Raw genomic sequence first — 25,992 nt, forward strand, 5'->3', positions numbered from 1 at the left:
GGGAAATACTCAGATTTTAAATAGTTCAGTTAAGCTCCCACCTGCTCTTAAAGAGATACACACAACACTCTGAGCAACAGTAAGCAATCATATGATCATTTATTTAATCTTTTAAATAAGCAGCCTCCAATATTGGTGCAAATCAAAACATACCAGCCCGCTGTAAGTAAATGTCAAATTCGTAGTAAGTAACAAAAACTGAACTGAAGTAACTTAAATCATCGCATACTGATAATAAATAATCAGAAAAGAGTAACAAACATCTATTTATGGCAGTCTTCCATTTTACACTCCTGAAAAATTGGAGAATAAATGGCAAAATGATGCCTTAAAGGTGCAGTATGTTGGATTGACACCTAGTGGTTGAACAAAGTATTGCAGTGCAAATTCAAAATATCGGATAGGGCTTTTTTTTTCATCTGGCCCCTCCTCCTCAGACATGAGTCACACAAGTTGCTAGATTGACAACGTCAACAGATCGCAAGCGTTCCTTAAGATCGAACCTTACTGATTGCTGATCAGTTGTTTACGTTTGTAATATTATAATTTTTAGCTAAATAAAAACCATCTCATATAGAGTTTTATAACTCTGAATCTGTCTCTCATTTTGGAGTTTGGAGCCCTCCAGAGGTCGTATTTTTGGCTGCACCTGAATTTATTGAAGCAGCTTTCATGACTGAAATGAAATACTATGTGTAATCCACCAAGGCAACCCTGCATGCCAAATTATTAGTGGGTAAACTTGCAGTGGGTAGAGTTACACTGACCAAAACAAAGACAGACATTCTGACAATAGTATTGTTTTTCAGATAAACAAGCATGTTACTTAAATATCTGCAAACATATATTCGTATTATTATGATTTAGATTTAGAGTCAAAAACTCACATGCAACACCTGTAAATGTCACAGCTGTATAATTATTAGTACTAGTCAATTCTAAATCAAATCAAAAATATATTCTTGAAGATAAAAAAATCTTTATGTACACCCCCGCGTCACCCAAACAGGCTTACTGTCATTCTTCAAAATCAAATATCTCAGCCTCCTTTTCCTTCCAGAATGCAAAACTACGATCAATATATTTGCAAATCTCCTCATTAGTTAAACTACTAATATCTGCATTACTTCTCAGGACATCACTCTCATCTGGAGTGGGCGTCTGTACGATGACTTTAGGCACACGCCTCGTTTCTACTGTTGTGGTCTGTTCTGAATGTTCAAGCTCTGGCTGGCCTGATCCATCTCCGAAGAACTTTACTTTAATGTCCTCAAATCCATCCTTCCATTCCCGATTTCCAGCCTCAATGTCCTGAATTACAGCTTTGTGAAAATCCCGGACGGTCTCCCAGGTAAAACGGCCCACATGGTCGAACACTTCAAAGCACAAGAGGTGTCTCATTTTTCTCTCATCCGGTGGCAAATCCAGCTCCAGTATGTGAAAGTAGCCAAGCATGAAGAGATCGAGTGTCAGGGTGTCGTAGTCGATGGGAGATCCATCCACACGAGGCAGGAACTGCTCAGGTGAGTAAATTGCCTGCTGTCGGTTGAGTCTTCGGATCTGCCTTGATGGGACAAATGAGATCATGCTTCTCCAGTTCCCAATCATCTTATTGATGGCACTTCTCTGCTTGAAAAAGTGCCCCAGTTTACCGTTCTCCATGGTCCTCTTCTGAGAGATATCCAAGCTAGTTTTACGCTCACACTTGGGCTTCTTTATTTCCAGTGAATCAACACTTTGTTTCCTCTGAGCATTTCTTACGGTTACAGTATAAGCAGACTTCTTCCAATGACCCAAGAACAACACCACAATACGTTCTTTTCTCAGGGTTGTACTTTCCATGGCATCACTGATGACATAGTCGAAAGATGTATCATCATCATCAAGATCAGCCTCCATTCCTTGATCTTGTTTCTGAGAGACGTCATCAAACCCATTCTTAACTGGCTCTTGGTCTTGTTGAACCAATGATTCAGTCCTCATTAAATCCTCCAATGAAGAATCGTTCTGATTCTCAAAGTTGGACTTTAGGTTTCTCACAGAGACCCCAAATTGGTGAATCTCATTTTCTATCTTTTCCCTCCTTCCTCTATTGGTTGCTTGCCTCTCTGAGGCCTGAGAGAAAACATTCACAAGCTCCGTGTTTGGCATTTTGCAGTAAGGCTGATCTGTAAGGTTTGTCATAAGTAGTGACATACTCTTCACAATGCCTGAAATACGGTTACACCAAACAGGTAAAGGAGTCTGCGTAGCATTCTTGTATTGGGTGTTGACTGTGATGTTGACAATGGGTGCTGGGAGAATGTTGCGTAGTTCTTCAGCTAGACGTGCAAGTTCCATTTCATAGCCCTCGCAGTGTTTCTGCATTGAGACACTTTCAATTTGCCTCTCTAGATAGATGAGGTCATCCTCTGTTAGAAGTTCTCCAAAGGGACCAAGGATGGCATTGTGAGCCTGGGAGAACCTCCAACTGTCCATCTTTGCATGTCTACTACCATTCTCCTGTTGAATAAGATACATCAAGTTAAGAGTCTAAGTTGATAAAGTTGCAGTCAGAACAAAATCTCAGATTTACAGAGCCACAGTATGTACTTAGAAGACTACTGGTGCAACATTTGTTGCTCACCTTAATCCTTTGGCTTTCCTGGTCAAATAATCTGGCCTGTAGCTGTCGTACCATCACCTGTCTTTTCCATTCTGCTATAGGTCTGCCCTTTTCATCATGCATGGGCACCAGGTAATCGATATCAGACAAATTAGCCTCCTCTGTCGGTAAGACCACCATTTTATTCTAAAACAAAATGGCATGACAAATACTATTGTTCAGTTGGTTCCCTTAAGCTGCCCAGCACACTGAAAACAAAACCATCACAATAATGCTTGGCTTGAAAAAGGTTAAGTGTATTGTTGAAGTTTTTTGGGGGAATTTGATTGTGGTTTCCTTCTTTATATATAACATTTTGGATGCAGAATTTAATTGTGCAATTAACAATAGTAACAGTGACCAAGGTAGTGACCGACAGTCAACAAGGTAAATACGGAGGATGGTGACTTTCAGTATCACTGAAAATGATGTCTGAATGGCCAAAATATCAAATAGTAAGATACAAATTCATGCATTGAATCTTAATTATTATTTCAGGTGTATGGTGCAGCATTTAAGCTTAATTTAAACTGCACTGGCTAAAATAAATAACTGTATATAAAACCTCTGAATCTCCTGAATATTTCATATTGAAAAAAATAAAAAATAAATAATGGAAGTCAATTGCATGTCCAGTGCAAATTTACTAACTGAAAACGCCAAATCAGCTGTCAATCCAGATTTCGTAAGGCTGGCAATAGATTTAACATCTCCGAGTTTCATTTCTCCCATCAGCAGTTTCCCCTTCTCTGGTACTGGTTTACTTGCAGGCGTACTGGAGCTTAGGTTCTTCACCACTGCAATGACAATGAGAACAAGAACAACATTTTGCTACTATCATCTGTTTTCAGTTATGTTCTGATCATATTCACACAGACTGATTACTATTACTCATTGAATTGGAATTAAGTCATCAAGTGAAATTAAAAAGGATGAGTCAATGGAGACAGCAGTGCCCACAAATTTCAGTCATGACTGCAGAACCATACAACAGCATAGGGGTATGAAAACAGGCACATTAGGGCTCTCTCACCCGTAGTGGCCATGTGAACGTTCTGGAAAGTGTTCCCATGTATGGTAGAAGATGGATCGGTGACCAAGGGGGTAGTGGTGGATTTGGGTAGAGGAGGTGAAAGAGATGCAGGGGGGTAGCGAGCTTGAGGGGAATCTTCAGTCTCAGGGTGCTGGTGGGGTTAAAATGAAAGTGAACTGAATGTCAGCAAATATAACAGTGAAATACTAATCCCCTAAAGCACACTTTTAAAAGAGGAAACACGCACTTAATTATCCTGTTCCAAAACCTACTGGAACCCAACTGATGAAACATTTTAAGGCATGACTTAAGTCACATTTTAAAGCACTGTTTCTCAGTCATGCTCTTGGAGGACCACCAACACTGCCTGTTTTGAATGTCTCCTTTGTCTGTCACACCCATTACAGGACTTTCAGTCTCTGCTAATGAGCTGATGATCTGAATCAGGTGTGTTTAGTTGAGGAGATATGGAAAATGTGCTAAGCTGATGGCCTCCAGGAACGTGGTTGAGAAACACTGTTTTAAAGCACAACACCTTTTGTTCATTGGTAAGTATTAGGGATGGGAAGATTCCCAGATTCACCTGGAGCATCAGTATAAAAGCGTGCATTGGATAGAAGTTATTGTTTAAATTGCAATGCATTGTGCCTAATATATTTGCATTGGAATTAATCGATTCATGCATTGATTGTACTTTTATTGTTTAGAAGTAGGGTTGGGTACCGAAACCCGGTACCATTATGTGCACCAAAGTTGTCACACCATCTCTAAACATTTCAAATTTCTTTTCAGCTTAGTCCCTTTATTAATCAGGGGTCACCACAGCAGAATGAACCGCTAACTTATCCAGCATATGTTTTACGCAGTCGATGCCCTTCCAGCCACAACCCAACTCTGGGAAACACCCATACACTCTTGCATTCACACACATACACTACGACCAATTTAGCTTATTCAATTCACCTATAGCGCATGTCTTTGGACTGTGGGGGAAACCGGAGCACCCGGAGGAAACCCACACGAACACGGGTGAACATGCAAACTCAGAAATGCCAACTGAACCAGCCAGGGCTTGAACAAGCAACCTTCTTGCTGTGATGCAAACATGCTAACCACTGCGTCACCGTGACGCTGTTACGTGGACAACAATACTTTTTATTTTATTATGATTAAGACAATACTCTGATTAAGAGTCTACCATGTTAACAGCGATTTTTTGATTACCTTAATGGACCATAGACATCTGCGTCATGAAATGCAGAGGTCTTTTGTTTCCATTCAGTGTATAATTATATTACTAGTGTTTATGTAAACATAGTCACAAGCCCCAACCCTAGAAAAAAGGTGTTGCCTGATTTTGATCACAGCCTTTCCACAGGTTAGTAAATAAGCTAATAAGCTAGTAAGCTAATGTAATGTTAATTGCATAATGCAAATCTTAAATTCATGCTAACAAACAAATAATCAAAAGGAACATAATTATGCAATTCAATCAAAATATATAAAATATGAATTGATGTATACTTTAAACTTTAATTAAATTGTTCAATTAAAATTATTAAAACTTTTTTTTTGTAAAATAAAAGATTTTTCTAGAGTCATCCACCATAATTTTGTGGATCATTTGTATCGTACCGTTTTAAAAGTATCAATTTAGCACCATTATCAAAATAACCCCAAACAATACTCAACTCTATTTAGAAGTGACCAATATTTTACATATAGACTGATTTATCCTCTCTAAACCTTGTTTCAGAGCTGTAGCAATGGTTTGTCAGTGGGGGTTCCATGGAAAGCATTGAATTTGCTGTGTTGGTTGTCTGATGAAAAAGGGGTATAGCAGCGTCATTGAGCTTTTGGTTTGCTGAGACCTTTCTCGCTAACACACCTCCACACCCCAAAAAAATCTGTTACATGCAAAATATACTCGATTTTAATGATACACAGTTCACAGGCGGTATTTATATTAGTGACATGACTAAAACTGCAGTATATCATTGTCAAGAAGATATTACCAGAATACACAGCATAAAGCTCAGTTCAAAAAAATAAACCCAAGATGGTGGATAAAGATAAGCCTAACCAACGACTATAGAATACACAGGACATGTCACTCGTATCTTTTTGAATGGGGAAAAGTGTAACGGTCAATATGGCGAATAAAGCCCTGCCTACTAGTACAGGAGCCAATCATCGATCCCCATATGATGAACAAATCCCACCTTCTAGTACAGGAGCCAATCATAAATCGCTATAGACTGACGATACTCCGGGGGAGGGGCTCGGTCCAGATGTGAGTTTCTGCAGATTTTGTGTGATTTGGATGCTTAGAAATGAAATTAAATAGACAGTTGTTGTTTAATTTTATTGGTGATTCCTAATATGAAATGTAATCCTAAGCTTGGCAAGCAGTTTTGGAGAATTTAGTGTTTCCCCATTCAGACAGAATGCCTGAGCATACTGCTCCAGTGGTGTTTCAAAGATGGCCACCGAGTGAATGACTTGCCTTTAAGGAACTTTGGCCAAACTGTTCAAAAGTTCAGTGTTTTTGAAATGGATCACAAATTTGAAGTAAAATTTGTGATCAATTTTAAAAAAACTAAACTTTTTTTTATTTCATTTTATTTCAGTGCACAGTTTAATTTTGTACTTATTGGGGTATTGCAAAGTTAGCTAAGCATGCTAATGTCAAAAATGCAAGTAAGTCACTCACCTAAAGTTGAAGTCAGAATTATTAGACCCTCTTTGAATTTTTTTTCTTTTTTTAAATATTTCCTAAATGATGTTTAGACAGAGCAAGGAAATTTTCACAGCATGTCTGATAATATTTTTTCTTCTGGAGAAAGTCTTATTTGTTTTATTTCAGCTAGAATAAAATCAGTTTTTAATTTTTTAAAACCCATTTTAAGGTCAAAATTATTATCCCATTAAAGCTATATTATTTTCGATAGTCTACAGCAGTGTTTCCCAACCCTGTTCCCGGAGGCACACCAACAGTACATATTTTGGATGTCTCCCTTTTCTGACCCATTAACTTCAGGTGTTGGAGCCTCTTCTGATGTTATGATAAGTTGATTCAGGTGTGTTTGATTAGGAACAGGTTAAAAATGTGTACTGTTGGTGTGCCTTCAGGAACAGGGTTGGGAAACACTGGTCTACAGAACAAACCATCATTATACAATAACTTGCCTAATTACCCTAACCTGCCTAATTAACCTAATTAAGCTAGTTAAGGCTAAGCTAGTCTTTAAATGTCACTTTAAACTGTATAGAAAAGTCTTGAAACATATCTAGTCAAATATTATTTACTGTCATCATGACAAAGATAAAAGAAATCAGTTATTAGAAATGAGTTATGAAAACTATTATGTTTAGAAATGTGTTGAAAAAAATCTTCTCTCCATTAATTAACAGAAATTGGGGGGGAAATAAACAGGGGGCTAATAATTCTGAATACAACTGTATATACATTTTGGAGGTGATAAGACTTCAAAGTGAATAAAATGCAGAAATCAAACAGCTCACAAAATTTTGGAACAGAACAAATAATAGGATTTGCCACTGACACAGTATTATTTTTCAGAAACTAACAAGACTCACCTTAAGCCTGTCCATGTCTGTATTAGTGATCTGTCTGTAATAATCAGAACTAGTTTGCCGTAACACCGCTGGTTTCTCCCTAAGCTCTTCTTCTATTGGACCGCTTTCCTCCAGAGGCTGAGCAGCTGGACAGAGCTGCAATAGAAAGAGCTTATTTCATCATACAATATTTACCAATTCAGGTAGTGTGCCATCAAAACAAATTATTTCGAGTAGACCCGTAGGGCAGTAGAATAAATTCGCAATTACCGTCATTTGATCTTCTACACAGCAGAATATCACAATCATACACATGAAAAACAGCCATTTGCGGTCTTTCTTTTGAGCAGCGCTGTGGTTCACGCAGGCGATATTCGAGCATTACTGTAAGAGGGGCCCTAGCTGGGGGGCAAAATAGTTGTACCTGAGCCCAACGTCTAGATCCCACTTTACCAGAGGGAAAATGCAGAGTATATGGAAACATTTAGATCACTGCTGATGAAACTGTAATATCCTAATGGACTCCATGCAGAATGCATATCAAATGTGGCTCTCAAGGGGCTCTCTGTGAAACACACACACACGCATAGAGCATCAAAGGGAACACTGATACGCCGCAGCATGCTATTTTGCTTTGTCTCTGTGAGGTGGTCCTCCCAATTTCCTTTTGCACGGCACTTTGATGTCCAAACAGCACGAAATGCGCTGTGACAAGGCTTGGGCAAAGGCAGGAGTACATTTCCCAGAACTTGTGCAACTGGTAAATAGATAAACTTTGGGAGGGGTAAAATGTGGGTATTTGGGGCAAAACTACATTAGCAAACTCGTTCCTTCGTGACCTTTGAGCGGTAGTTCAGTTCCTTACTTGCAGTCAGGATGCATCTGTGTCTGTGTGAAGGTTTAATCAAAGCCAGTGGACACCATGGCACATTTGGTTTCTATCAACTATCATATTCTATGGCTTAGGGAGTGGATGCTGGAGCAACATGGTCCTCCCATCCTCTTTTCTTCCACATGGGCCACACAAAGACTGTTAAAGAGAGTGGGACTTTTTAGGATAGTTCACCCAAAAAAAGAAAATTTACTCACCCTCAAGCGGTTGTAAACACTTATGAGTTTCTTTCTTCTGTTGAACGCAGAATATGTTGTGAAGAAGGCTGAAAACCTGTAACCCTTTACTTCTAAGTAGGAAAAACAAATGCTATGGAAGTCAATGCATTTCAGAATATCTTTGTGTTCAACAGTAGAAATAAACTCAGACAGGTTTTGACAAGTGCAGGGAGAGCAAATCATTTCATTTTTGGGTAAACCATCTCTTTACAGCAATTTAGAGAATGTCCTTTATCACTGATTGCTTTTCAAGTCACAGAACAAAAATATCACTCAGATATGAAAACCAGAACCAGAGTATTATAATTTTATGTTAGTGGTATAACAGAGACAAGAGACTGTGGAATATTTCTCAATGCTCTGTTCTAGCACGTGAAATGAGATTATTGGGAGGAGGGGAAGAAAAAAAGGGGAAAAGAACCGGAACAGTACAAATATGTAGGCCTACAGAGTTTGTATAAGGTCTGCTAAGGTTAAACGCTCCCCATATATCTCTGCTTTCTAGTGGAATTCAAGACCACACACTTGTGTTGACATGCAAGCGATACATTTTATGTTAAGTCACATTTACACCTTCAGTTAAAATGCCTGATGAGCATGTTTGACAGCTCTAGAATTTAGAGGATTGAGTGAAAACAGTCTATAAAGTCTAAAGCAGCAAATCCTTTAGGTGAAAGTGTAGGGTAGGGAAAGGATTTGATGATTGTATTCTTTCTACTGTATGCTAGCAGTTTTATTTATACTACAAATAAACTGTACTGCCTGCAAAATAAACATTTCGTCAAAATGAACAATTTCTTAAACTTTCTGACACTGAAAAAAATATTCAAAGATGATTCTACTATGATGATTTACTAAATTATTTAAAGGTAAGTGATTGAAAATTTATTTGGGCTGAATTTGAACAAACAAATTAAGTTAAACTAGACTAAGTTTAATTTATTTAAATTCAACCCATATAAATTGAAATTAAGTTAAACTAGACTAAGTTTAATTAGTTTATTTAATTTCAACCCATATAAATTGATATCAGAATATAAAATATTTTTTTCAGTGTACCAGAAATGGCTGTGTTTAAGCACATTTCTTCATTATTATGTCTCATGAAAAATGAATAGTTTTATACCTTTGAAACTTGATTTTTGTAAACACTAATATCACAATAACAGTTTGGCCTGCAGTTTTGGCAACACGATGCCATAAGTGTAATTTGGTGGGGCTTCAATTTACTTTTGGTTCCTAAAATTGCATTTAATGTAAATACACAGTTGAAGTCAGAATTTTTAGCCCCCCTGAATTATTAGCCCCCCTTTTTATTTTTTTTTACCCAATTTCTGTTTAACAGAGATTTTTTTCAACACATTTCTAAACATAATAGTTTATAACTCATTTCTAATAACTGATTTATTTGATCTTTGCCATGTCGATAGTAAATAATATTTGACTAGTTTTCAAGACACTTCTATACAGCTTAAAGTGACATTTAAAGGCTTAACTAGGTTAATTAGGTTAACTAGGCAGGTTAGGGTAATTAGGCAAGCTACTGTATAATGATGGTTTGTTCTGTAAACAATCGAAAAAAATATGTAGCTTAAAAGGGGCTAATCATTTTGACCTTAAAATGATTTTAAAAATATTTAAAAACTGCTTTTATTCTATCCAAAATAAATCAAACAAGAGTTTCTACAGAAGAAAAAAATATTATGAGACATACTGTGAATATTTCCTTGCTCTGTTAAACATCATTTGGGAAATATTTAAAAAAGAAAAAAAAATTCGAAGGGAGGCTAATAATTCTGACTTCAACTGTATATATAATAAGAGGCCATTGAGAAAATTCACAGTTTCTATGGTTTGAGGAAAATGTTAATATTTGTTTTATAATATATATCATTTGAGCATCGATATCACAATGTGAGAATCAACAATAATCACATCGCAGGATTAGATTGTTTATTAAAAGATTAAAAGATAAAGTTCTTATTATTTTTAAATAATCTATTCAATGATGACCATGTTATGTTTGATTTCTTTGCCTGGATACTGAAATCTTCCAAAAACAATAAAGCACTGTTTATTTCAGTTTTAACTTTGCTCTGTTGTATTTATATATGCTTGCAATATTTTATAATTTATGCAAACGCACTGCACAAAGAGACTCGATCTATTTTATAATATAAATGATTGATAAAATTGTCAAAATTTCATATAATAATATTGGCATTTAGACCAATTTGCTTTAGAAACTGGTCAGAATAACAATGTTTTCATTGGTTGTGATTAAACATCTGGGTTATTACACAATGTTTTCTTTCATTTTTCGAACTAAAAAAAAAATGCCACTGAATAAAAAAACCCCACTTTTTTATGCACAATGCTCTCTAAATGACAATATTTTATTTCAAATTTGGAAGAAATAACTTAAGTAGCTTACAGAATAATAAAAGAATATTTATTTTACTCAAATATATAACAGCATGTTGTAAATTGAGAGAAAAGATGAATTTTCAAGAGGTCTAATATCCATATCTGTTTATGCAAAACAATTACAGGTCAGACTTTATTTTGATGGTCCGTTTGTTGAATTTAAGTTATATTGCATCTACATACCAACTACTTCTCATTAGATTATAAGCAGACCGTTAGGTTGGGGTTAGAATTAGTGTAAGTTGACATGTACTTACAAAGTTTCTTATAGTCAGTTAAATGTCTGTTGAAGGAGCAGTATCACAGATATTAAGCAGACAGTCTAATAACACTCAAATGGATCATCAAATAAAGTGGTACCACCATGTGTTCTGCAATGAGAGTTTAAAAGCCTTAAAATGTATCATTATTATCTAGTACAGAGGGACTACATGTAACCAATAACACTTTAAATCAGAAAAAAAAGCATGAAAGTTTGGTTCACATTAAAAGTAAAGCATTCGAATGAAGTCTGTTTTGAAACTAAATGTAATAAAGAGTACAAACAGTACTGTAAAACAATACAAAGCTTCAGAGACCCTCTATTGAAATGTTCTCAAATACAGCCATTCTCGAAATATGATTGAAAATAACAAACTGCATCAGCTCTACAAACACACGGGGATAAAAATCATCACAGTTACTTACAAACTAGCGTCCTCTTAAAAGCCGTTGATATCCAGCAGGCAGTGACTGATCACTCTGTGTCACCAGAGAGTGACAAACATTGTGAACACCAAACCCACAAATATCTTGACTCCATCCACACCGTCTCAACAACTGACCATGGCCCAACAGACAATAAACAATAAACTCTGATAGCAGAATGCACTTAATAATTTAGACAGTGGATAGAGTAGCCGGCAATGTCACTAATGAACAAAGCAATGGGCACATGCGAACAAGCCAACAGTGTGATAGAAAACAGGACACTGACAAATCAAAAAAAAAAACAAAAAAAAAAAGCAGACAGAGACAATGGATCTCTTTTGTTTAGATGTTGGTGGTTTTCTCTCCCTATTTTTTCGCTTGACACCATTTTAAACCGGGATGTGACCTTACACGTGTCACCACCAATTAACAGAAAAAGTGTTGGGCTGAATGACAGATTTGCATTTGTTTAATAATTCACGCCCTGGAAAAATAGGTGACAATGTAATCAGGTCAGTTCATTCTTTCCAGCATCATGTATTCAAGTGCTCTGAGTCAGCAGGCAGGTGGCCTACATATTCATTTATTCAAATCAAACTAAATCTAATAATTTAAAACTCAATGTCAAAAGCAAAATTAATAACTTGATTAAAACAACATGCAGAGGAAAAAAAGAATGACATTATTAAAACCCCATTTGTAGACACTTGATTGAAAAGGTCAAAATAATAGTCTGATCATTTGACTGATTTATAAATGAAAGGTAAATCACAATTGATTTATCAAGGTGATTGATTATATATTAATTATTCATGTTAAATGTATGGTAATCATTCTAATATGGTTCATTTGTCTTCAAGTATTAATTATAAAAACAGATAACATTTGTGATTCTCAATATTCTGTAAAAAAAAAATAGAAACAAAAATATTACTAAAAACTAGAAAGTAAAAAATTCAGGAATTTTGGATGAGAAAGGAAAAAAAAAATTAAACACATTGAAAACAAATGTGGAACACTCCAAATAATTAAATAAATAATACTTGGAAAATGAAAAAGATTTTCCATTAATAATTCCATTCCATAAGTCCATTAATAGGTAAATGTAAAAGATTTTCCAATAATCAAATAGCTTCACATTCTCACGTCAGAGGTCACTAAACTGAACCAAATTTAAAGCCTCCCACATTCAGATATGTATGAAATTAACGGAAAGTCAATGTAAGTAGCACATGAATGGAACGCTGGTCTGCCACCAACAGTGGTAAACGTCAGCTTCATGCTATGGAAATGAGCATGCACTGGTCCATTGGCATCTTCGTAGTTGACCACAATGTGACAATGGATTAAAGTAAGAAGGTTGGCTCTGATTATTTGGCATTGTTCAGTGTGTAGCTGGGTTTCCATTTAGTTATTACAGCAATCAAGCAACCAACAGTTGATAAAGTATTGACCATTTTGAGGGATGTAAACAAAAACAATGGTCCCAATGTGTTTGCTGTTTTACATTTTTAACTTTTATAGCTTCCAAAAATCCACAAAGAGCCACCTATTGATCATGTTATTATAACTGTTTTAATATTAAGTACTGATTGAATTCTTTTTACAGTTATGAAATAGTTTGATAGCAAGCAGGAAATGTTCATAGGCCAATGACATGACCACATGGAAATGGTCTATAATAGAGTCATGTGAGTGTAATGATTACTGTAGTTAATATGACTACGACTTAATAACTATGGCAGAACTGATTTGGCAAATGTGTTTCTATCTTCCATTATTCACATTGATTCATTTTCACACAAGACCAAAACCACCTAAAAGTAAGTGTAAAAGCTTTTTTGCAAATGGATTTTATTTGAAATTTGGTGTTTCCATAACTCATTTCTCGGGCAATATTTCAATGCACATTAACACAGAGTGTTGGAAAACCTATTGAGTGTTACCAGTGTCACCCACCACCTAAAAGTAAACAGCCAAACCTAGTGTGGACCACCAATGCAGTGGTGGCATTATACACTACCTGACAAAAGTATTGTTGTCTATCCAAGTTTTAGGAATACAAATAATAAATTGATTTCTAGTTGATCAGACATGTTTTTTATGAAAGGCAAAGGCCTTGCTGAGAAAAAAAGCTTGTCAACTAACAGAAATAATGTACAGTATTGAATATAAAGTCATGATGCAGTGGAAAGAGAATTAATAGTCTGTATGATTCCCATGAGCTTGGAGGACTGCATCCGTACATCTCTGCAATAACTCAAATAACTTATTAATAAAGTCATCTGGAATGGCAACGAAAGCGTTCTTGCAGGACTCCCAGAGGTCATCAAGATTCTTTTGATTCATTTTCAATGCTGCCTCCATCTTACCTCAGACATGCTCAATATTGTTCATGTCTGGTGACTAGGCTGGCCAATCCTGCATCACCTCAACCTTCTTTGCTTTAAGGAACTTTGATGTGGAGGCTGAAGTATGAGAAGGAGCGCTATCCTGCTGAAATATTTGCCGTCTCCTGTAGTTTGTAATGTAATGAGCAGCACAAATGTGTTGATACCTTCCACTCTGCAGATCTCTCGCACGCCCCCTTACTGAATGTAACCCTTAACTATGATTTTTCCTTCACTAAACTTGACTGATTTCTATAGAACCATGCAGGTTTCAATAGGACTTCTGCCATATTTTTGATGAGTGGGATGCAGTTTAACAGATGACTTATCAGAAAAATCTACCTTCTGCTACTTTTCCAAATGATCAACTAGAAGTTAAGTTATTATTTGTTGCTCTTACAACTGGGATTGATGACAAGACTTTTTTTCAGGTAGTGTACAATCAATGCGGATAAGATAACACATGAGCCCCAATGACATACTTGAATACACAAAGTAGCATTCCCATATTTAAAAAGTGGCTCCAACATGCTCACAAAATGCTAGCTGTGGTCCTTGGTGATTAATAAAATATTAGTCAAATGCCAGTGACACTTAAAAAAAAAAAAAAAAAAAACAATAATAACCTGCCAAAACAAAAAATATTTCTGTATAAATTGTTACATGTCTTTATGTGATAGGACGATGCACAGGACAGTTTGTCGAGGCTGTAGATAATAATAGCTTTATAAATATAATTTAGTTTCTTGCATGACTCTATAGTGAGTAGTTGTTAACTTCAAAAATCACCAAGGACCACAGGTTTGTATAAAAAAAAAAAAAAAAAAGATTTGGCCGCAGAGTAAATTACCAGCAAATTCTCTTTTTTTGTGTGAAGAATCACTTTAAAGCCTGCATGAACCGGAAGTTGCTGAGATTTTTATTTCAGTATGTTGAAATAATTCCAACTGAAACAAAATACTAAGTAGGGGGCAGGGCTTTCTTTTTGCGCATTATTCCCTCATAGCAAACTAATGGTAAGAGGGGCATAGTTAAGAATATTGTTGCTGAAGTCGTCAAACTGACATCATCAGAGAAGACCTATAACTCCAAACAGAAGCAAAAGGCCAGACTTTAACTAAAGATTACCAAAACAAACATTCTTTTCAGTGGATTAACTTGCAGAGATTCATTGTTCACCTTAAGAATAACAATGTACTAGCAAAATAAATATTGTAAAAGTTTATCTCACATGGATTTTAAAGAGCCCCTATTATAGGTTTCTGAAAATGACCTTCCACGCAGTGTGTAACACAGCTCTAGGTGAAGTAAAATATCCAGCTAAGGCTTAAATCTGAAATGTAATGTAATTTAATGTAATGTGTATTTATATAGCACATTTTATTGGATGATGCAATGGCTGCCACAGGACAACAGCGCCAGTGCGCTCACTACACACCAGCTATTGGTGGAGTGGAGAGACAGTGATAGAGCCAATTTGGTGGATGGGGTTGATTGGAAGGCCATGATCATAAGGGCCGATAGAGGGACTTTGGCCAGGACACCGGGGTTACACCCCTACTCTTTACGAGAAGTGCCATGAGATTTTTAATGACCACAGAGTCAGGACCTCGGTTTAAAGTCTCATCCAAAAGATGGCGCCTACTGACAGTGTAGTGTCCCTTTCACTTTTACTGGGGCATTAGGACTCACGCAGACCACCGGTTGAGCCTGCTGGCCTCACTAACACTACTTCCAACAGCAACCTAGTTTTCCCATGAGGTCTCCCATCCAGGTACTGACCAGGCTCAGCCCTGCTTAGCTTCAGTGAGTAACCGGTCTTGGGCTGCAGGGTGATATGGCTGTGAAAGTGCACCGTGTTTAAAACTTTTGATTCATCTATGAAAGAGTCAACTCATAATGGTTCGAATTAATCGCAGCGGTAACGAGTCTTTCGCGGTGCCGGCATGACGTCGATATGGAATCTAAGCGTCACCCATTTGCTGCATGTGCCGACCAGGAAAAAATAAACCCCCTGCCCCCAAAAATACCTCAGCATTATAGCCCCAGCCTTGTGCTGTGTTCCTGTCAAATTTCTGATGAGTGCTTCACCAATATCTACGCTTACAACGAGGGATTCATCGGCCGTTTGTTAAAGGAAGGATCAGAAAAGACTTAATGTATGGGACTTTGCAGAGATTGACAGGAACTTTACAGTACACAGTTCATGGATCAGTTTCTTACTCCATTTCACAGAAGTAAGTAACTTAAGTGTGATTAAAATAGTTGCCTCCTTGTTTTCTCTAGCGTGCAAATTATGTATTTAATTGTGTTTTGATACTTGTAACCGCTTGTACTGTATCTGGTTAACTGTTTATATTTATATATTGTGTCTAAAACCACGTTAAAAACATGACGTGTTGGCGCAATAGCCTAGTGGTTAGCGCGTCGACATATGGTGCAGTAGCACGTCAGGGCGTCGCGAGTTCGAATCCCGGCTCGACGACATTTCCCTACCCCACCCCCCCTCTCTCTCTCTCCAACTTCGCTTCCTGTCTAAATACTGTCCTATCTAATAAAGGCAAAATGGCCAAAAATAAATCTTTAAAAAAAAAAAAAAAAACATGACGTGTGCTGCTTTGTTTACGGATTTAAATGTGTTTGTGAGCTTGCAATCCACTGCCGTTTGTCATTGCTATGGCCACCATCTGCTGTTCCTACTCATATGTGGTGGTCAAGTTCCAAAACAGCAGGGGGGGGGGTTGTTGAAATTACGAGAGTTTTCCAGGAGAAATAACAAAATGGGAGGGTGGTGGGAGATGGGTCTGAAATACGGGAGACTCCCAGAAAAAACAGGAGTGTTGGCAGGTATGCACTCTGACTACTTCAAAATTGTTGATAAGCCGTGGTGGGCATTTCTCTCTGTCTCGCGCTTAACGCAGTCGACCAATCACAACAGACTGGGTTATCGGACGAATGAGTGCAGATTAGCATCGTGCTAAGGAGAAATTTGGCAACAAATGAATCGCTGAACGAATCATATGGGAGTCGCTGGGATAATTAGGTAAAAATAAATGCACATCATAAGACTATAAAAGTGCTTTTTGACCGTGCATGCATATCAGACTGTTGTTGGAGACCCTTAAAACCAACATATAATCCTTTTTAATGTGTAATAGTAGTTATTTAAAGGACAACAAACATTTTTGATACAGCAATTAGCGAGTCTTTGTCACAAAAAGGGTGTAAAAATAATCATAAAAATTAAGGCTGCGCAATATTTTGTTTTGCTATGATATAAATATAATTTCACCAGATTAATTGAAAAGCACTATTTGGAAAGATTTCATTACATTACATTAACTGCGGTGATCAAGTCTTTTTCTATGCAGTGCATCTGCATCAAATATAATTACAAGCATATAAATAAATATGAAAGACAGTATTCATATAGGAAAATTTAACAAACAAACGTAAAATAACATTACTATATAAATAATTGCTTACAATAATATAAAAATAAACAATCGAATCCTACGATGTAACCATTGTGGATGCATGCATTGCAATATCGATGCTCAAACGAATGTTCAGCCCAAACAAAAATACAAAATAATAATAATAATAATAATAACAATAATAAATCAAGAATAACTGCCTTAGAATAAAAAGGCACAATACGGTTCTAAAATAAAGACTCTTATAAACTCTTAATCTGCAGGTCCATAACACAAAAAGCATATACAAAACATTGTGTTGTTGTTGTGTGTCGTTGCATGTTCTCAGTTAAACGGTAAACACTGTTCCAGGTGTAGTGCACCACTAAAGGTCAAAGCAATCAGAGCATTCTTGAGATATGACTGAACGTTTGATGAGAAACACGTTGAAAGATTCTTCTAAGGAGGCTAAACTCATAAAAAAAAAAGGCTCCCTTACCACCCTCTAGTGGCCGATTAGAACTGGCAACTCTATAAAGGCTTCATGCTGATCTAAACTCTCCAAGCATTTTTATAATGCTTGAAAGCATCTGCAATAAACAAACCACAGAGCCACACTGTACAACGCACCAAGCACACTTCCCAAAACCATTTTTGCGGCTCTCAAACTGAAATAATTCATTTTTGGGTAGCCAGAAGACACACTTAATTTCCTGGATGGGAGGGAAGCATACATGCCGGTTATAAAATGAAGGCCTGGTCTGTTTATTTGATTGCAGCTGTCTTTGGGACAAAGGCACTCACACTTTTTGAGCAGAGGGCCGACCTCAGGGAGGGTGACCTCTTTGGGATGAAACCAAAACATGAGGAAATACCTAGCACGCAACTTTCTGGCCAACGGCCCAAACAATCCATTACAGGCACTGTTAGGAAATGAGATGGCCTGTCCCGAGTACTCGGAGGTGGAATAAAGCCTTGTGAAGTACACCACAACTTGCAATACTGTAAACCAACCAGAAAATGCATTATTTCCTAAAAAAAAAATGACAATATGGACCATACAAGGTCATTTGTAATGGTGGGCCAGAGAGGCAATGACATTTTTAAGTTGATATACATTTTATTTACACCATACATACATTCACGAGCCACTTTATTAGGTACACCTGCCAACTACTTGTTAACGCAGTTTTCTAATCAGCCAATCACATGGTGATTGGATCTTAAAACCGAGCATCAGAATGGGGAAGAAAAGTGATTTAAGTGAATTTGAACGTGGCATGGTTGATGGTGCCAGACGGGCGGTTCTGAGTATTTCAGAAATTGCTGATCTACTGGGATTTTCACGCACAACCATCTCTAGGGTTTACAGAGAATGGTCAGAAAAAGAGAAATATCCAGTGAGCGGCAGTTCAGTGGGTATAAATGCCTTGTTGATGCCAGAGGTCAGAGGAGAATGGCCAGACTGGTTTGAGATGATAGAAAGGCAACAGTAACTTAAATAACCACTCGTTACACCTGAGGTATGCAGAAGAGCATCTCTGATCGCACAACACTTTCAACCTTGAGGCGGATGGGCTACAGCAGCAGAAGACTACACCGATTGCCACTCCTGTCAGCTAAGAACAGGAAACTGAGGCTACAATTCACACAGGCTCAGCATACCTGGACAATAGAAGATTGGAAAACCTATGTTTGGTCTGATGAGTCTTGATTTCTGCAGTGACATTTGGATAGTAGGGTCAGAATTTGGCATCAACAACATGAAAGCATGGATCCATCCTGCCTTGCATCAACGGTTCACGCTGGTGATGGTGTGGGGGATATTTTCTTGGCACACTTTGGGCCCATTAGTAGCAATTGAGCATCGTGTCAACGCCACAACCTATTTGAGTTTTGTTGCTGGCCATGTCTATCCCTTTATGACCACAGTGTATCCATTTTCTGATGACTTCTTGCAGCAGGATAACGCACCATGTCATAAAAAACAAATCATCTCAGACTGGTTTCTCGATAATGACTGAGTTCACTGTGCTCAAATGGCCTCCACAGTCATCAGATCTCAATCCAATAGAGCATCTGTGAGATGTGGTGGAATGAGAGATATGCATCATGGATGTGCAGCAACTGCGTGATGCTATCATGTCAATATGGACTAAAATCACTGAGGAATTTTCCATATTTAATAAAGTGGCCAGTGAATACGTGTTCGTAAATTTACAGATTTGTAAATTATATATTTTTTAAATATATTTTTTATTTCATTTATTTATTTTTTGCATTCTTTAGTGGTAAAAGTAATTATTAATTCATAAATACAATTTCCACTTTTTGGCAAACACCACGTTATCTTTTAAAACTACACATGACTTTTCATAAAAGGTGAAATTCTTTGATATATTAGGAAAGAGTCATGTGACTATTTTTGGAATCAGGATTATTCTTTCCTGTTATTCTTTGCCAATCTATTAATCCTATTATTCTTGATTTTATGTCCTACTAGGTTTTTTGGGAGGGGCGAGAGTTTTTAGGCTACATTTATTTAAAGAAAATATGAAAAAACAATGCATTTTAATGTTGTTGATAACTGAGGTGCGTTATCAGCCACCTTTAATGAAATATTGGCATAACTGTCTTTTTTTAATGTATATTGTGTGGTTTGTATCATTTTGTCTGTCTTTTGTACTGTTGGACATAGTGTCTGGAATAAAGAGAATATAATATAAATATACTTTTTGTATATTTTGTATATTCAAATAAATTTGAATTAAAAATAATTCTAGAACTTTCTATTGTAGCATATTTTAATACATCTTTACTTTTCTAAATTCTCACTGTGCATTACTCCAGTCTTCAGGGTCATATGACCCTCCACACATTTTTTAATATTATTCTGATATTGTCATTTGGTGCTGAAGAAATATTACTACATATTATCAATATTGAAAACAGCGTGCTGTATAATATTTTTTATAATAGTGTGTTTTTTTCCAGTGTCCTTAACAGAAAAATAAATGAAAATGTGCAATGTTATTTTTTGTTTAATATACTTTGTCATTTTTTTAACAAAAGTATTCACTTCTGGGCAATATGGGCAATATATTTTGGTGCATTTAAACAAAACAGATTTATTAAACAGATATATTTAATAAAATAATATTTTAAACACCAAACATATTTAGAAATTGAAATATAATACAATAAAATTTAAGCAAAATATTGCAAAAAAAATAAATAAAATTACAACCTAAAAATTTCAACTTAATAAAAAAAAATTGCTTCTCTTGATTTTTCCTCTTTTTTAAATTTGTATTTAATATTTTTCTATAACAAATTTGGATGTACTAGTTTTTGGACCGTTATCCTTAAGTTATTTTTTTAGAAAAGCTCCAGATTTAGCTTTAGTACTGACTAATCTAAAGCATATGCACAAATACAATATTGTATAGCTTCCTATTAAAAATATGTATTTAAAAGATAGATTTGTGATAGGACTACTTATATGTGCTGAGCACTGTATGTTCCAAGCTTTTGACTGGCACTGGATATCAATGTATACAGTATTTAAATGTAATTTTTACTCGGGAAGGGGTTCATAACACGCACATACTGTAAGACATTACTACTTGAACAGATTTGTTAGCCTTAGTTACAATGGAAATAGGCTTTAATAAAAAAGATAAATAATCAGATGCATGTTTGAAGACAACAAACATCCTGTTCTCCAACCGATTTGATAGATCAAGTATCTGTTTCCAAGCATTGGAATGGTAAAAACCCTGAAACCAAACCCTGTGGATCCCATAACCAGCTCAGCCCCCGGCCCTGTACCTGAGCTCTGCTTCTGGAGAGAAGGTAACTGATACATCTCCAGCACATAGAGAGACTGTGAACGCCAGCATCAGATGCTTCAACAGCCTCCCTTCACTAATTAAATCTCTTTTGTTTAGACAGGTCACCTTAATTTTTGGCATCTAGTGGCACCCGAGCCTCTGGTTTTGATATATAGTAGCAATGAATTGTTGATTTATTTATGCCCATGTTGACAGGGAGCTTACATTACTGCATTGGATCTATGAAAGAGTGTGACTAAGGTGATTGGTGACCATTTAATTAACCCTGTGAAATCTCAGATATGCTGCTTTAAATTTAATGAAACTTAATTGAATTCTTAATTGGCTTTGACTGGCTTTTAACCTGCTGGCATTGCACAAACATCGCCTATCGTCATAGATCTTTTGTTTTGATAGCATAATATTGTATATTTTTGACTGTTTTAAAAACAGAAAAAGTGTGTCTATCGCTCCACAACAGTGTTTGGCTGAGAATGAGTTTCAAAAAGTGTGCTTTTGGATGTTAGGGAATGCTCATCTTGTTCGTCCATACCCCTTTCACACATATCTTTAAAAAAAACCCTTTCTGAGTTATTTAGAAGGCTTTTTTTTGTATTTCAATGCATCTGGTTTATGACTTGATACGCTGCAGCCCTATGCATGCAATGGAGATTAGAGCTGCTGGATTTACAACACACAAATTCATCAACTTCTCCTAAATTACATCGAATTTAATAGCTGTTTAAACATTCTAGTTACCTAAACAGTGAGTATTTGATGATAAATAACTCATATTATAATATTATGTGTAGAATTAATATTATTGCTGTATACTATAGACATCAGCGTGCATTTTAAGAAGCACAATTGTTTAGCTAGTAAATCTGTGTATTAAAATGTCTGCAACTAAATCAAACATTAATTCACTAATAAGCTCTAATACGTTTTGTGGTTTGACCAAAGCTGTGCTAATGTTTCTTACGCTGACTCTGCGCCAGCCATTGATGGAGGGCAGATTTGGATTTTGCAGTAGATCAATGATGTAATGAACGTTTGAGTCACACTGGGATCGTACATCCCAGGGACCAACCTAGACGGATCACACTGTTGTGATTGTACAGTATGATAAGGGTTATGATAATAAAGTTGTTCCCTTGTTTTATTTACAGGGATAACACAAGATAAAGTCAGTGGCTGTTGACTCAGTATATCTGCCGATAATGTGCCACAGTTTTTTTTTTTTTTTTTTTTGGTGGAAACTGGGAAGCTGTAACTTTGTCTTAAAAGTATTTAACAAAGCACTTTGAAGTTTTTATTAGCTTTAAAAGATGTTGAGCTGTTCTAAAGTGACCAAAGTCTAAGACAGCAAGCTGTATAGCAAGAGAAGATAGTCAGTCCAAATCTGTGATTTCTACAATTTTGTATCTTTACAGTAACAAACTCATTCGAGTACCCCAAAAACACTGGTCGTCCATTAAAGACAAAACGCATGAGAGGAATCTTAATGGTCAATCAGTTCAATACTGCAGCTGAAATTGATCACTAGTTCAGCACTGAACAGGTTAAGGATCTCTACATTATCTCTGCATATAGGGTTGTGACATTTAAACGGCACATATTTTACTCCTTTTTCAAGATTTAAGATAAGTCTTTTTTTTAAGCTCTGAGCATCTTGTAGCTGTTTTTGTTTTGCCTCGGCTGCATTAGATAAACAGCACAGTGACAGACATGAAGGAAGTAGATCTGACGTAACATTTGTAAGAAATACTACAGAAAGAACTTTCCCAGTGATTTGATGTCTTTGCTATGGAGTTAATGAGTCGATGAGAATGATGAGTCACACACACAATGTCGTTACAAAGTTCACTCACACACAGACACACACACACACATTTAACTTTGCATTGTTTCTGCACACAAATGTGACAGGATACACGTTAATATCCACTGCTGTTTAGATATCCGTTAAGTTAATGTACAAAATAAACCTGATTTAATGTCCTCAAACCGGGATTGAAGCGTCTTCTTTTATAATTGTTCTGATACATGACTGTGGTGATAAAGTAAAGACAATAAAATCGCTGTAATTCATTAGAAACATGCACTGTTTTAAAAACATTTTAAACTTGTAAAACTCATTCTTGATCACATTTGATGATGATTGATGATCACAGAGAGCTGAACAGATCTTTTAATCCCAGTTGGTTGGTGCACACATCACTCCAATATGACAGTGGACTCACTTTACCTACACACACTTCTGTCCAAACAGCTTACAAAAGATGATTTTCATCATAGGTGACCTTTAAGAAAATCTGAAAGGCCAAAAAATATGAAAAGGCTAGACCAGGGGTCAACCAAACTTGTTCCTGTGGGCCGGTGTCCTGCAGAGTTTAGCTCCAACCCTAATCAAACACACGTGAACAAGCTAATCAAGATCTTAGGTAAACATGAAAATTCCAGGTACGTGTGTTAAGGCAAGATGAAGCTGAACTCTGCAGGGACACTGGCCATCCAAGACCAAGATTGGCTAGACCAGAGATGCCCAAAGTAAGGCCCGCCGGCCAATGTTGGCTCATGGTAACCTTTGATTTGGCCCACCATTCCATCTGAAAAGAGAATGAGAATGATGGAGAGCGTTGGAGCGAATGCCTTTGACAGAGATCGTCATTTAGAATTTAACAATATTTTGTTTATTTGTTTTATTCCTGAGCTACAAAAACAGTCAAATGAGATTAAATGATTTAATTAAATGTTGTAAATGAATCAGACTTTTAAAATACTGTCACTTGACAGTCCTCTGCATAAGTCATCTGCGAGCAAATCAAGAAGGCTCAACTAGTGTATTCAGCATTGAACTCTATTGTGTTATAAATGGAATTGTTTATGTTTTACTGTAATAAGTTAATATGTTTTAAAGCAACATTTTCTATTTTTTTAAATATTACCAAACAAATTAGGAAATTCCCCGTGGCAAGTTTATTGTAATATGGTTTGGTATATATATTCGGCCCACAGACCTCAATCAAGTTTGGTTTTTGTCCCTTTAAAGGAAAAAGTTTGTGCACCCCTGGGCTAGACTGACCTTTACTGAAGAACATGGTGTGTGGACAGAACTGCTTCAAAAAACAGTTACTCAATGTAAAACTCACATTGAACACTCAGATTTATAATGAAAAACATTATGGTTCTAGTCAGACTTGGAAACCTGGAGAAACCTCATTTTAAATTATCCGACAAAACGATAATTCAGGTTTAACTAACAAATCTTCCATGGAAATCAGCTTGTGTTGTCATAAGATTGTCAGTAATATGCTTACAATTCAACAGCTGAGTAACCAATATAATCCATAGAGGTTTCCCTAACATAAATTTATGGCCTATAACCTATACAACATGTTTACTTAACGGAAATTAATATTCAGCTCCTCCAGAATTTGCTCATATGGGCTTTAGCTCATACATTTAAGTATTAGCTTGTTAAACGTGTTTTATCAGCTAAGCAAGGTATGATGGAAGAAATCCAAAACAAAAAAAAAGGTCACTTTTTTGAACGGGAACAGCAAAAACAGCTGCTATTTCTACCGCCCATTAATGCAGATGGACATCTTCAAAACTGAAAACAAAGAATGCACAGTTGTGAGATACAGTAAATCACCAGAACAGCAGTATACCCCGTAGACTGATCCATCAACTTTGTGCTTTAAATGTGGAATTAATTTCTTTTCCTATATGGTTCAGTCGTTCTGCTGCCCCAACAGCATTACTATGCTCAACCTTGAAAAATTTATGACTTAAATTGAGCAGCATCTTATTTACCACATGAAACAAGAAGACTTAAAGGTCAGTGCACACACACACACACACACACACGCACACTTTACATGAAACTGCATGCCCAAAAGTTGAAACCCAATTGGACACATCAGTCAGAACTCAAATAAAACAATCCTAAAATCAGAAAAACTGAAAAAATACTGAGCCCAAATATATTAGGAGTTCTGAATGAAATTAACAAAGTGACATCACAGCGATATCTATCACATTCTAATACAGGATTTCTATTTAGACGTTCAGATCATTTCAGGATGTGATTTTTACATTCATGTGTGGAAACCTCTGACCTTTTCTCATTATTATAGCTGTTTCTCTTTTGTTGCAGCACACATTCAATATGTCGGATAGAACTAGTTAAGTACCATGATACCACACTACCTGACAAAAGTCTTGTCGTCGATCCCAGTTGCAAGAGCAACAAATAATAACATGACTTCTAGTTGATCATTTGGAAAAGTGGCAGAAGGTGGATTTTTCCGATAAATCATCTGTTGAACTGCATCCCAATCATCACAGATATGGCTTACATGCACCCAAGATTCTCTTTGTGGTAACATTTAGTGTGGGGGCGTGCGAGAGATCTGCAGAGTGGATGGCAACATCTACAGCCTGAGTTATCAGGACATTTGTGCTGCCAATTACATTACAAACCACAGGAGAGGGCAAATTCTTCAGCAGGATAGCGCTCCTTCTCATATTTCAGCCTCCACATCAAAGTTCCTGAAAGCAAAGAAGGTCAAGGTGCTCCAGGATTGGCCAGCCCAGTCATCAGACATGAACATTATTGAGCATGTCTGGTGTAAGATGGAGGAAGCATTGAAGATGAATCCAAAGAATCTTGATGAACTCTGGAAGTCCTGCAAGAACGCTTCCTTTGCCATTCCAGATGACTTTCTTAATAAATTATTTGAGCCATTGCAGAGATGTATGGATGCAGTCCTCCAAGCCCATGGGAGTCATACACAATATTAATTCTTTTTCCACTGCACCATGACTTTATATTCTATACTGCACATTGTTTCTGTTAAGTGAC

At 36.5% G+C, this 25,992-nt stretch overlaps 1 protein-coding gene across 1 annotated transcript in view; it reads right to left on the minus strand.

Annotated features, from left to right (window-relative positions):
- Positions 1 to 130: 130 nt before the first annotated feature.
- The window catches only part of LOC130230764 (espin-like protein), a 49,439-nt gene continuing 23,577 nt past the window's right edge, over positions 131 to 25,992 (minus strand). Inside the window, exons 6-10 of the mRNA XM_056459951.1 lie at positions 7,278 to 7,412; positions 3,678 to 3,828; positions 3,296 to 3,441; positions 2,627 to 2,791; positions 131 to 2,502 (exon numbers count right to left, since the gene is read on the minus strand). Of these exons, the coding sequence (XP_056315926.1) occupies positions 1,018 to 2,502; positions 2,627 to 2,791; positions 3,296 to 3,441; positions 3,678 to 3,828; positions 7,278 to 7,412 (2,082 nt within the window). The 3' untranslated portion in view covers positions 131 to 1,017. The remainder of the gene's footprint in view (positions 2,503 to 2,626; positions 2,792 to 3,295; positions 3,442 to 3,677; positions 3,829 to 7,277; positions 7,413 to 25,992) is intronic.

This window comes from Danio aesculapii, chromosome 6 (assembly GCF_903798145.1).
Source record: "Danio aesculapii chromosome 6, fDanAes4.1, whole genome shotgun sequence".
Lineage (NCBI taxonomy): Eukaryota > Metazoa > Chordata > Actinopteri > Cypriniformes > Danionidae > Danio > Danio aesculapii.